Source organism: Castor canadensis, chromosome 12 (genome assembly GCF_047511655.1).
Source record: "Castor canadensis chromosome 12, mCasCan1.hap1v2, whole genome shotgun sequence".
In the NCBI taxonomy this organism is placed as follows: domain Eukaryota; kingdom Metazoa; phylum Chordata; class Mammalia; order Rodentia; family Castoridae; genus Castor; species Castor canadensis.
Window position 1 is genome coordinate 127,563,812 of NC_133397.1, and position 13,917 is coordinate 127,577,728.

Sequence of the window (13,917 nt, forward strand, 5' to 3'; positions counted from 1 at the left end):
TATAGACAAGGAGCAAACTTTAAAATATGCAAGAAGCGATGGATGAGTGTCTTCACACACTGTTGGACAGGCAAAAGGAATTTAGGAATTTTAGATTTCCAGCTTTCTGAGACTGGCATGACCCTTACATCACAACCTTTCCTTCTCAATCTCCTCATGTATTTTGGGAACATGTAGTTACAAGGTAGTGTGTCTGAAACTTCAATGTGCACACAAATCACTTAGAGATATTCTTAAAATATAGATCCTAATTCAGTGGGTCTGTGATATTGCATGGGATTCTGTGTTTCTTACAGACATGGTGCTAGTCCACAGTGAATAATAAGGATATAAGAAACTGTGTATATTTTGTGCTCAACACAGTATATGCTATAATGTACTATAGGGTATTCTTCGGGGTTCCCCAGGAGTACAGAGTCAACAGAATGCATCTATAATTACAAGATTTATTAGATGGCTTACATGATCAGAGGCTGGAGAGTCCCAAAATGACTAGCTGCAGGCGGAGAGCTACAGGAAACAGAAGCTTCTCGGCCCAAACAGTTGCGACAAGACAAGAGGTACCAAGGATGCAGCCCCTGTCCGAGGCTGGAGGGTCACTGGTGCTGGTCAGTGTTCAAAGACTGAAGACTCGGGAGTCTCACGTCTGTGGGTGATCACAGGTGATGGCAACAGCAAAGAAGGCATCTGCTCAAGACAAGAAGAGCCTTGGGTGTCTGCAGGCGTCCCTTCTTCTGCTTGGTGTTCACCGGGCCCCACCCTTTGGATGGTGCAGCCCAATTCCAAGTGGGTCTCCCCACTCAGTTCACTGACCCACTGGGCGATGGGTTCTGGAAACACTTCACCATCACACCCAGAAGTGGGCATTGCCAGTTCTCTAGGCACCTATCAACCCAGTCAACCAACACTAACCATCATTCATATATATATATAAATATATATATGCATACGAGTTAACCATCATTCCCACACATTCCTATCTTCAGAGACGTGCTCAGAAGTGCACAGCAGTGTGCCCAGGTATGGGCACAGGGGTCTCCATGGGGAAGGGAGCCCAGGCTGAACAGGTGCAGGCACAGTTGTGTAAACACTACAAGAACTACTTAGTCCATGGCTCAACAAAATTAGACTAGATGACAAAACCAGTAACTGATACTACTCAACCCAACCACAGACTTTAAACCAAACCATCTTCATGTTCCTGTGGTTGGTCCCTTGTCATCAAGTATTGACTGCAATGTCACCTCCTTAGAGATTTCCCTACCATACAAAATAGTCTCCCCTTCTGGACCTACCTTACAATTTTGTCGATGACTAAGCCAAATGTTAGGATTAAAAAATTATATTAGTTATAAATATTTAAGAAGTATAAATATTTTTCTTATTTACCAAAAATATTATAAATATAAATCTGGGGGTTTTTCAGCCAAACCTATTTTACAGGGGAAGAAATACAGAAATACAAATTATAGTAGCTATGTAAGTTAATGAATTATCAGCGAAATGCCTGAGAAACCAGTGCCCTAGGGAGGAAGAAGAGGCCCCCAGCTCCCCTGCCTTTTCCTAACCACAGCCTCACCCTTTTCCTTACAGGTCACAGCCATCCAGACAGCCAGAACCGTTTCCTTGTACTCTTCCAGTTTTAGCACTTAAAACTTAAGTGTGCACCCTAATTTAGGATGGCTTTGCTGCTTTTGAGCCTTTGGAATCACAGTTTATATCCTTTTGTGTTTGCTTCATTTGGTCTAATACTGATTTTAAAAAAGAAAAAGATGAATCTGCATTACTCCATGTAGCTGCCATGCACACATTTAGTTTATGTAGTAGTCCACTCTGTAAGTGGACCACCATTTACTTTCTATTCTGCCATTTATGGATGTTTGGGTTGCTTCATTTGGGTCTTTAGAAACTAACCTTGTCGGCCAGGCATGGTGACATGTGCCTGATTCTGGCTACACGGGAGGAGGCTCCTATGAGGCCAGCCCAGGCAAAAAGCATAAGCGCCTCTCTAAAACTGAAACTAAAGCAAACACAACTGGGGGTGTGACTTGACTGACTGAGCACATGCCTAGCAAGCACAAAGCCCTGAGTTCAGGATCCAATACCACTAAAAAAAAAGTTACGAATGTGTATCATACACACACCCTTGTGCAAGCTCTACACCTACAAATACAATTGCCAGGCCATGGCGCGTGGAACCCTCCATTTTCCTTGGTGTTGATTTGGAGCACTTGGGTCAGGTACTTGACTAACGGTGCACAGTACTACCATTGCTCTACTTCTTTGCCAGCTCTTGTTATCAATCTTTTAAATAAATTTCAGCGATTCCGCTGAGTGACCAGTGGTGTATTACTGTGATTTTAATTTGCATTTTTCCTGATTACTACCGAGGGTCAGCACCTTTACATGTTTTCTGAACACTTGGATATTCTTAGTTGGAAAATCCCTACTGAAGATTCTTGTACCCATCTTTGTTGTCTTATCTACTTCTGGAAATTAGATCAACAAAACTATGCTCAAACACCTTCTTCCAGCCCATGTTTTGCCTTTCTCTTTATTATCTTCCAGGGAACAGTTGCTCTTAATCTGTGTGGAGCACATATTATCACTCTTTTCTGTAAAGATTATTGCTTTTGGGTTTTGCTCAAGACAATCTCTTGGGTGGTAGAGCACCTGCCTACCAAGTGTGCAGCCCTGAGTTCAAATCCCAGTACCACATAAAGAAAGTCTCAAAGGTCAGCAAAAATTCATTTTATTCTAAAACAGTTTGTCATCCCACATAGGACTGTAACTCACTGCAATTAACCCAAAGTACAGTGTGAATTGGACGCCATGTTCATTTGTTTTTCCCTATGGACACCCCATCATCCCAAGCCACAGTTGAGAAGACTGTTCTTGCCGGTCTGCTATTGCGTCCCTCTTGACACCTCTGGGCTCACAGAAGGGGACTTAGAGTTACTGTAGATTGTCAACTGTGGTCGCAGTGCCTCCAACCACGACTGCTCCTCCAAACGCAGTCAGCCTCACACGAGCAAACCAGCGGGCTCCGAGTGCGTGGTATCCAGCTTGACTGGCCCAAGCTTTGTGCCTTCTGTCAACTGCAAAGGCCACCAGGGCAAGTATGGCCACACCCTTTCCCATCAGGGCTCCATCGTACTTCAGGACTGTCACAATTCAGTATTTAAGGGCTGCGTTCATCTTAACATCCCACTAAAGAAGATGTTGGATCTGGTGAGGAGAAAATGCAAGTGCTTCCCGCCTTAGATTCCCTCTCTAGCCCCACAGCCCACAAGCACTGTGCTATTCTGAAACCCTGAAGAAAGCAATTGTAGCTTACACTCTATAGAATTTGGAGGGGGTTTGGTACTGGCTTGAACTCAAGACCCTTTTCACTTTAATTTTTTTTTTTAAAGGTAGGTCACACTTTTTTGCCCAGGGCTGGCCTCAGTCAGTGAGCCTCTTACCGCCCCTCCCACATATCTGGGATTATAAGCATGCACCACCGTGCCTGGAGTATTTGTTGAAATTGGGTCTTGCTGACGTTTTGCCTGGGCTAGCCTTGAATCACGATCCTCCTGATCTCTATGCCCTAAGTAGCTGGGATTGCAGGCATGCTTCACCACACCCAGCCCCAGGTTCTATAGAATTTCTTTGTTTTGTTCTATTTGGACCAATAATTTATGTAATTCCATAAAGAAATCAGCATTATTATACTTCTCTTACATTCAACTTAAAACACAAGACATAATAAGCTGAATGGGGAAGAATCACGAGTAAATGCCAAAAAAAGTAAACACGAGAAAAATAAACATGAAAACACATACTTAAAACTCATTTAATTACAAGAAAATTAGCCAGAAAATTGCATAGTTCCACACAAACAGTCCACATGAAAACGAGGAGTCACTTACTATCATCTTTTTTATTTATCTTCCAAATAATGTTCTAGCTAGTAAACTTAGCAAAAATTAGCTCATACGGGGTCTTGCCATGTTTAACATTCCACAGAACAGACTGCTTTGTTCCAGCAAACGAGGCCGTCTTGCTTCAGAGAAAGTTTAAAAGTGCTGCTACGACCACTCCCGCGAGCCAGTCCCGAGGCCAGCGACCCGCTGCGGCGCTGTCACGCGCCCTCTTCACTTCAGCAGCCCCAGAACTTGGGAGAAGAGCCTGGAGAGCCCGGCTGCCTCAAACTCCGCTCGCAGCTCGTCCAGTGCAGAATACTCCTTGACCTCGAACTCCAGAAACCTGCGGTACACGAGAGGGCCATGAGGGCCAGGATTCGGAGGCCTCCCCGCCTCCACCTGCCTCGAGTCCTGTACCTCCTGTGCTCCCTCTGCGCTTCTGAGTCAAAGAGGACGCTGAGCATTTTCTCTTTGCACTTCCTCCCACTGGAGTCCACATCCACTTTGGAGCTTTTCTGCAGAACCAGGTAGTCCTAGGCGATAAAGCAGCGAGTTAGACGCATGTCTCACCCTGACCCAAGGCCCTGCTATGGAGGAGCTGGAGCCCTGCAGGCTGGTTTTCACGCCTAGACGCGCTCGGAGTCGAGGAGCAGGGCTGGCTGGGCTTTTACACGGGGCAGATGACATTCTCACCGTCCCAGCAGAAGGAGCCCAAGTTTGCATCTGGGCTGTGCTCCCTACAGGCTCCGAGCAAACCCTCTGTGCCTCCATCCACCTGTCCCTACAGACTCATGACAGGCCCTGCCTCCTCGGTAGCTCTGGTGATGAAGGGGGTAATTCACTTAAGTACTCACAGGGATACAGTGCAGTGGCACACGCATGTCACAGGGCGAGTCACCGCTGTTACTACCAACCCAACGGGACAAGGTCATCAGGCACCCGGCACGTGCCACGGAGGCATCTATACATGCACCTCGATCCTAGTAAGGAATCTCACACCCACCTAACAGGGAAGGTCACGTAAACTGGTATTCTGGAGACAGTTGTTAAAAAAAAAAGCTCTTAGAAAGATATCACTTCTGTGCATCACCAGAGTTCTAATCGTCTGCATAGATACTTGCTAACTGATTGACAATTTGATCTGAGGAAAAACACCCACAAAACACTGCATTTATCCTTGGAAGCCCAAGTTGGTTTAAAGAAAAAACAGAGCCTTTGGGGTAAATAAGAGCAAGAAAATGAAATGTGCATTCATTTTCGTCAGCTAGTATTTTCCCCAAAACGATCAAAGTGTACAGACAGACTAGAAACTGCCTTCCAATCCGGGGTTCCCTGGTCAGGTGCCAATCCAGCAGACAGGTTGTATCTAATTTACTGTTTTATCTACAGACTGCAACCTAGCAAGAGCCTGGTTAAGCAAATGCCAAAGGAGTCTTGTGGTAAGAGCCCACCTCGGAGAGCTAGGTTATTATTCTACACATCTTTGAGATTACAGCTTGTTCACACTACATCTGTTTTAAATAAATCCTACTGTAATTATTCCTGACCCAACCTATCTGGAAGTGTAAGGTTTATTAAGTGACTTGTAGCTCTTTTGATAGTGAAAATATAATAAGCAGTTTTCCTTGTCTGGTCCCTCATAAAGCAGCTTAGAGGAGTTTAGAATAAGAATTTGAAAAATGTGGAGATGATGGCTCTGAAGGCACCTGCTGAGACAAGCCAGGCGGAAAGCACAAGTTAGGTGGGAGGTGACAGGGTGACAGTCCTAATGACCCCACTAACACTGAACCCGGCTACACAGGATAAGCTTCTTTCCCCATATTAGAGACACAAAATTAAAGTGGCAGGATGTATTTTTAACTGCCAGAAAATTACAAATTTTGCAGGCTATCCACAAATGTGCGCCTTGCTGTGCCTAACTATGGAAAGAAACACCAATACTCACAAACTCTTAGCACACGGTAGAGTTCGTGGCTAGCTGTAAGAGCAAGCACAGGTGCCACAGAGGCTTTAAGATTACAGCCTGTCACTTCCACCAAGTGCACGGCCTTTAAAATGTGATCTTATTCTTAAGCTTTGCAAGTTTGCAGTTGCAAAAGGAGCTGGACATTCTCGAAACAGAAAATGAAGACCCATGGACGTGGTCATGCAGAAACATCTTCCTGATTCTCTACCCCACTGTTAGAAAACACACTTCCAGACACCGTGTTAGGGCCAGATTCACAGGCAGCATCTCACTTTCGGCACCTTGATGTTGTTGCGCTCCCCCTGGAGCAAGATCAGTATTGTTCTGCCGAGGAACATCAGTCTTCCCGTCAGCCCGAGGTCTGCAGCCCACTTCTGCACGGTCCTCACGTACTTGCCCCTGGCTCGCATGTGGTCCAGGTGCAGGAGAGTCAGCCACAGTCCGTCACCCGCCGTGGCCGCGCTCGCTGACACAGCACACTTCTGACGGCCACCTCCAGTTTCTGGTTGGTCGAGGATGTGCCTGAGGTTCTGCTGAACCCACAGAACCAGCTCGTGAACCATGGGCCCCATCAAAAGGCTCTGTGCTTGCTCAAGCATCCTCTCCTCCACGGCTGCACACTGGGCTCGGGTCAGAGGCTCAGAGTTCACAGCAACACGGGGTGGACACGAAGGGTAGTGGACGGGCAGGTGGAACACCAGCTCCAAGGGCGTGTCCGCATCAAGAAGTCCTTGGGCCCGCGTGAGAATTCTGAACACAGTCCCATCTGTCTCTGGAAGGCATCCAAAGCGATCGTTACTTACGGGTAATGCCACACGAGTGGAACACTAATAAATGGTAAGTCTAACAAATGCGATTTAATTCTCAGGGGAAATGCAGAGTTATTTTAGAAGAAACACAATACTAAGAAAGATGTGATTTATGCATTGCATCTTCCAACCGCAAACACAGCTCGGGACACTCCTGCTTTCGGGCACACCCCACCCACACCTGCTGCCACACACTCACTCCCACCTGTTTTCACTCAATTACCAAAACCGTTTTTCATCCTCAGCTTGAGTTGGCGGTTCTGAACACAACAATGACATGTACACAGAAGTCAGTAATGAACTGAAGGTCGCCTGGACCGCCCTGCTCTTCACCAAAATGAGCATCGGTGCACCAGGCACTGTGACCCAGGGGCCAACAAGGCACTGCTCGGCCCCCAGACACGGGGACCTGCGGGGAAGTGTTCTGTGCTCTGGGATGTGCTCGGCCTCCCCCCACTTCTCTCAGGCGATCAAACGTCAGGCAGACGCGTTCTGCAGGGGAGAGGAGCAGAGACCAGAGCGGGGCGAATGCATCTCTTGAGGGTGGACCTGCTTCTGCCCGGCCTTTTCCACTTTCTCGTCCCCATTTCCAACAGCCTCCACCAAAACCCGAGTGCACCCCCATGTGACAGACCCCCACAGAAATGGATCCTGCTTCCTGGACATTGACCCACTGCGTGTAGGAGCCATTGTTCCCCCAGCCACATCCCCCCCCACCCTGTTCCTGCAGGACCAGCACTTCAGCAACAGTTCCTCTCTAACAGATGCAGTGTCTGTGCAAGGACTACAGTGTAGGCCATCACCTGGAAACACAGTCAGCACCCCAAAGACCACACTCAGATCACTCACACTTGTGGATGTGACGGTCTGCATGACAGTTTGTGGACAAAAAAATTTTCCAAACTTGGCAAGGTACCTCCATCTAAAATCCACCACATTTCTCAAAATTCCTCTTTCTTTCATTGAGTTAATCTTTCTTTTAATGTACTTGTTGTACCCAGCAGACAATTAGTACATTCTGCTGTGTGGGACGACAATCACCAGCAAGCCAGTAGACATGACCATCAGGCTGAACAGACTCTCCAGGGATCATCGGGGAGTCCATGGTCTCTCTCAAGGAGAAGGTATAACTTTTCAAGATCTCCATTCACAGCCAGCAACCAGTGGCTCATGCCTGTAATCCCAGCTACTTGGGAGGCTGAGATCAGGAGGATCACAGTTCAAGGTTAGCCCAGGCAAAAAATGTAGCGAGACCCTCATCTCAAGCAATTGCTGGACATGGTGAGGCACACCCGTCATCCCAAACTAGGCTGAGATCAGGAGGTGGTGCCAGGTCAGCCAGGCCAAAGAAAGTTTGTGAGACCCCATCTCAACAGAAAAAAGTTGGGTGTGGTAGTGCATGCTACCACATCCCAGCTACCAGGAAGCATAAAACAGGAAGATTGCAGCCCAGCCTGCGCAAAAAGTGAGACTCAGTCTCCAAAATAATGAGAGCAAAAATAGCTGGAGGTGCAGCTCAAGCAGTAGAGCCCCGCCTAACAAGCTCTCAATGCAAACCCCAGTACTGCCAAAAAAAACCTTCATTCATGTGTAACAAACATTTCACCAGCACACTCCTGGCCCCGGACACTGTACAGGTCTCTGGGTGACAGATGCTGTCACTGACTCATGGATTCTCTCCTACCTAAAACTGTCATTATTTACGCATACGTGTAACGTACACAAACATCGAGGTGCGCACTCCAGGGGCTGGCATCTCGGAGGTCCTCCGAGCGGAAGGCTCAAGGACCTGTGCGTGACAGCCAGCCTTGGAGGTGCTTCCCTCTAGGTCACATTTCTGGTGACCAATGTAATAAAGACCATGCACTCCCTCAGGAGAAGGAGCGAGCAGAATTGCGGCCAACCTCCTGTGCCCACTGTGCGTGCAGTCTTAAGATCCCAGGGAGCCTCCATCTCCCAGGACTTCAGGGTCCCTAAACTCAGCGCTCCTCGGCTGTGACAAGCACCACTGTGTGCACACTTCCACCTCTGCCACCTCCTGGACAAGGGACAAGGACACCTCCTGTGCGGTGGGCAGCACCGGCTTGCTCCACCTGGGGAGCTGTCTCCTCCGCAGCTGAAGCTCTGGTGGCCTCTGGCTGCAGCTTTTGGGGAGGGCTCCATCCATCACTGACAGTGCTCTGTCCTTGTCATCCTTGCACACAAGCCCTACCTCCTCCAACACCATTCCAGTCACCGTCACTCAGTGCCTCCTTCCCTCTCAACCTCCCTGCAGCCTTCCTGACACCTCCGTGGGGCTGTGTGCTTCAGTCTTTCAGACCCTGGCGACTGCGGCTGAGCCCAGCTGGCGCTTCATCACCGAAATGATGGAGAAGAGGGGAGGAGGCCCACTGGAGCACCTCAGCTGCACGGGGGATATTCAGTTTTTGGGATCGAGCGAGTAGCCGGGAGTCATAGACTCACAGAGCAGCAGGCTAAATACTGGACCCAAAATCGTGCACACCCCAGGCCTACGACCCTCGTCCTGGACCACCCTGTCGTCTAAATGTAATCACAGACCCTGCCAACTTGATTTCAGACCTGCAGACCTTTAAGAACTCAAATGTGCTGGTTTAGCCTCACCATTTGTGGTCATTTGTTAGGACAGCCACAGAAAACTGAGTTATCTGTGGCCTACAAAGCAAGCTTCCCTCTTTCTGTTTTTTTTTTTCCAGTACTGGCATTGGAACTCAGAGCCTTGCATTTGTCAAGCAGGAGCTCTACCATGTGAGCCACACCCACAGCCCTTCAGGCTTTAGTTATTTTTTGAAGAGGGCCTAGTGTTTTATGCCCAAGCTAGTCTGGATCCTGACTCTCCTATTCGCACTTCCCAAGTAGCTGGGATTATAGGCAGGAGCCACAGTGCCCAGTCAAGCTTTTCCCCTTCCTGATCTAAACCCTGGAGCCAGGTGAGGCATACTGGAACACGTCTATAGTGCCAGCTACTCGGCAGGAGAATGTAGGAGGACTGCAGTTTGAGGCCAGCCCAGGCAAAAGACAGTGTGAGACCCTACCTGAAAGAAGAAGAAGAAGGAGGAAAAAGGAAATAGAAAAATCCAAGCGCACAGTTTCCCCTCTCTGTCGTACAGCACAAGTACCCAGGGGTTCCAGGGCAGAGCAGTGAGCCAGCTGCCAGGAGGACAGCCAGCCACGCACACCCTCACCAGCTTTCTTTGCCCTCTGTCTTCTCTGGTCCTAGACAGGAAGCCGAAAGGCAGTGGGAGCCAGCCTTTTCCTCAGAAAACTGGAAGTGTGAGTTCTAGCCGACGTTCAGGACACGGACTGGGGTCTCTGTCAGGACGGACTGACACTCCTCATCTTCTCGGTGAACCCGCCCCACATGCTCGCCATCGCTGCCAACCAGAACTGCACAAGGTGACGCTGTCTCGTTGCACTGAGGTCCATGGGGATAAATCAGTCTTTTAAACTCATTTCTCCCTAAAACTAGACCTGCGCGTCCTGCCCTCTCATGCCTACCTCGGTTTCTATATGCAATTAGAATGGTCCTTGTCCTTCTTTGCGTGACTGTCACACGCACTGTGTGTTTTTCCCACCTGCTTCCAGGTTATTCACAGCTTAGCCACAGAGTACGTGCAGAAAACCAACTGCTCTCTGCCTCTCCCAGCCCCCAACTGCAAACTAAAACGTCCACAAACCCCGAGGCCACTGTGTCTGTCCCAACGACCCTGCCATGTGCAGGTCTGACCCTCTGCTCGAAGTGCAGGCACCTGTTCAGCAGCTCTTTCTTTTTTATAAGTCACTCTGCTTCACGACAGTAAGTGCTCCGAGCTCCTGAGTCACAGGCTGGAGCAGGTTCAAGCCTGTCCTTCCTCAAAGCACAGAGCAGAAATGTGCTCCTCACCGCGCCCAGACAAGAGACGTTCAAACCGACCCTACCTATGTCCACTCTAATGGCTTTTTTGCAGGACTGGGGTTTGAACTCAGGGCTTCCTGCCTGCAAAGAAGGGGCTCTACTGTTTGAGCCACACCGCCATTTTCCTCTGGTTATTTTGGAGACGAGCTAGTTGCTGTGCTGGCCTCGAACCTTGATCCTCCTGATCTCAGCCTCCCCATTAGCTAGGATCACAGGCCTGCGCTAATGTTAAGGTTAGGATTTCGCTCTACTTCGTGGCCTGTAACACACAGCAGAAACCCTCACAGACACTGGGTCTGAGAGCAAGTCCTTCAGGATTCACAGGGAGCCCAGCGAGAAGCCACTCCCACAGCGTGCAGGCTGACAGTCCCTACACACGCCTTTCCTTTTTCAGTGTTTCTAGACCCTCAGAGACTCACGACCACGTGGAGCCCAGCACCTTCTGGACCTCATGTGGCAGGTTCTTCCCTCTGACTCCCGGGCCGCTTGCCACACACAGCGCCACCAGTGCTTGTTGTATACTTCAGCTGCATTCTCACATATGCTGGAAGCGTGGGTGGAAGGGTCTGTGTGCGACTGTGGTGACCTACTTTGCACTTGACACAAGCATTCATACACTGGACAGCCCACTCTGAAGCTGCTGTGCAAACGTACTAGGCGATACAGACTTCTACACACCTCCCGCGTCACACGTTTGTGGCCTGTGGACAAGCACTGGCACAGCAGCTCTCCGGCCCCAGGAAGGAGAAGAAGACACAGAGCAATGGCTCACCTGGCTCACAGGTGCACGCACACTTTGGGGTTGTTTTGAGCATAAGGTCGTAAGTTTGTCTGGGTGCTTGCTAAATTCTCTTTCCGGACACAGAAGGCCATCCCAAGCAAAGTCAGCAAGATCCTAATCTCAAAAATCAAGCCAGGCTTGGTGACAACTACCTGTAATCCCAGCTTCCAAGGCCAGCCAGAGCAAAAGCATGAGACCCTATCAGAAACCAAACTACAGAGGACGGGGTGATGGCTCAGGGTTAGAGCATTTGCCCAGCACCAGGCCCTGAGTTCAATTCCCACGTCTGCCAAAACGACAGAGAGAGAGCTTGATATAGGAGAGGTCCTTACACTACAGCCTGCAGTCACTTAACCAGTTCTGGTGATCTCTGCAGACCAGAAGCTGAGTGCAGGCATCAAGAGGATGCACAGAAGGAGGGGCAGTGACCACACTGGACCTGGGCTGTCTACACCACATGGGGAGGGACAGAAGGCCATGGATTTGGTCCACCCTCCCAGCTAGAGTATGGGGGTCACTTTATCTGCTACTCCTGGTGCCTCTGAGTGTGAGCTCTATTACAACCCTTACAGAGGTCAAAATGGACAGAAAGGCCAGAAAATTCGTAGCACAAACGAAGTCAGCTACACTGAGGCTCACTCAGTCCCCTCGGCCTGGCTGACCTGGGCCAGCACCCTGACCTTCCCAGGCTGTCCTCACCCAGGAAATGGCAACCTCAGCAACGGGTCCTAATGCCACAGGCATCAGGAAGGAACTGATGGTGCTGAGTGCTAAATCCTCCATCCCAAAGTGACAGGGACAGCCAGAGTGGTGGCCAGGAACCTGATGCATGGTTAGCATGTCAGAGAAAGCACCCTCACCTTCCCCTCAGCAAACAGCCGTGAGCACCAAGCACCAAGCACCCCACTTGAGCTCACCCCAGTGAGTCTCCTGGCAACACAGTGTCTTAGGCTGATCCTTTCATAATTCAATTACTTATTGAATCAAATTAATTAGGAGGACGACTTGAAAGTCACGCTCAATTTCCAGCCCCAGAGTTCTCGGTATTAAGAAACCGCGGTCCTCCTTTCAGCACTTCCTTCTGGGGGTCGCTCTGACCCCGCAGCAGGACTTAGGGCTCCTCACAGGCTCGTGACCTGTGAGTCACTCGACAAACACCCCGAGGACCTGCAGGTGCTGGGCACTGGGGAGGTGAGCAGTTGGACAGGTGAGAGCCATCACGGCAGGTGCGTGGTGCCTGTCGAAGACACCGGGCAATGTCAATGCGGGGGGCTGGATTTGGGGTGTGCAGCGCGGGCCAGGGCACGCGTTGTGGGGTGGAGACCAGCTCCGGTCTCCATCCTTCCCTAACCGGGTCCCAACTGCGGCCGCGGGGACAGCGGAGGCCACGGCCGGGTATTCACCTGAGCGGCTCAACACCTCCCACTCGTGCGGACCGCAGAAAATCGCCGCCAAGGCCTGGAGCTCCTCCCGCACCAGCTCCGCCATGTTCGCGGCCCGGGCTCGCACCTCCTCTTCCGCCTCCCGGTCAGGAGCAGCGCAGCCACGCGGCCACTGGGGGGCGCCCGCGTCCGCGCAGCCCGGCCGGAAAAGAGCCGGAGGGGCGGGGAAAGGGGCGGGGAAGGGGCGGGGCGACGCGAGAGCGGGGGGGGAAATGGAGCTGGGTGAGAGCGAAGTTGGGCGGGGCGAAGAGCGGGGCGGGGCTATGGGCCGGGTGAAAAAGGGGCGGGGGCGGTGACAGTGACGGGAAGGGGGGACGAGGGGAGGGGCGAGTGGGAAGGAGGTAGACGGGACGGGGCGAGGGGGGAGGTGATAGGTGGGGCTAAAACATCGCAGGGGGCGGAGCGAAGGGCCGGGTGAAAAGGGGGCGTGGCGGAGACTGTGAGTGGGCGGGGAGTGAGGGGCGGGCCAGTGGGAGGGCGGTGGGCGGGGCTACAGCACGGGGAGGGGCGGGGCCAGAAACCCCGCCCAGAGCCCGCTGCTCTTTAATTCAACGTGGGAGGTTCATCCTCTCGGTTTGGGGTTTTTCTCCGAGGTCCAGGGCCTCGCTCACCCAACTCTGTGCCCACCAGAGGGCCGCCCAGCCCACCTGCTGCTTCCGGGGCAAAGCCCCACGTCCTGTAGATCGAGTCCCGGGCTTTGAACATCATATCTTCCCTCACCCAGGCTGGGCCATGGGCTCTGGGGTGGGGATGGACAGCACCGACGGGAAGAGAGGAGACCCCGCAGGGTGAGCCCTTGTCCTGCTCTTGACCTGTGTCCGGGATCCGCAGGGACAAAGGCATACAAATCGCCCTGGTGCAGCTGGTGGTGACCCCGGCGGGCTGGGCTGGGTTTAGCAGCGATGACCTCCGAGATGCTGAACTGGTACCAGTCCCGGACCCGGGAGCAGGTCCGGATTCCCGCAAAGGGTCAGAGAGCGGAGGTGGGCTTGCCAGCCCTGGCCTTCGGAGGTGACCCTGGACCTTGTCATCATGTCCCCATGTCTCCTGCCTTCAGAGAACAGCCCTGCTGAAAGAGTCAGTGTGATCCAGGAACAAAAC

General features: G+C 51.1%; 1 protein-coding gene across 5 annotated transcripts; it reads right to left on the reverse strand.

Annotated features, from left to right (window-relative positions):
• Positions 1-3,821: 3,821 nt before the first annotated feature.
• Rwdd3 (RWD domain containing 3) lies at positions 3,822-12,926 on the reverse strand. 5 transcript variants are annotated; one of them, XM_020163934.2, is made up of 4 exons: positions 12,778-12,926; positions 6,153-6,643; positions 4,323-4,438; positions 3,822-4,248 (listed from the first exon to the last, which is right to left on the reverse strand). In XM_020163934.2, exons 1-4 carry the CDS (start codon positions 12,860-12,862, stop codon positions 4,137-4,139), a joined length of 804 nt encoding a protein of 267 aa, XP_020019523.1. In that variant the 5' UTR covers positions 12,863-12,926; the 3' UTR covers positions 3,822-4,136. The 5 variants fall into 5 exon arrangements, with proteins under 5 accessions (XP_020019523.1, XP_020019521.1, XP_073907045.1 ...); XM_020163932.2 differs by having other exon boundaries at positions 6,144-6,643; XM_074050944.1 differs by having other exon boundaries at positions 3,822-4,438.
• Between the last annotated feature and the right edge of the window lie 991 nt (positions 12,927-13,917).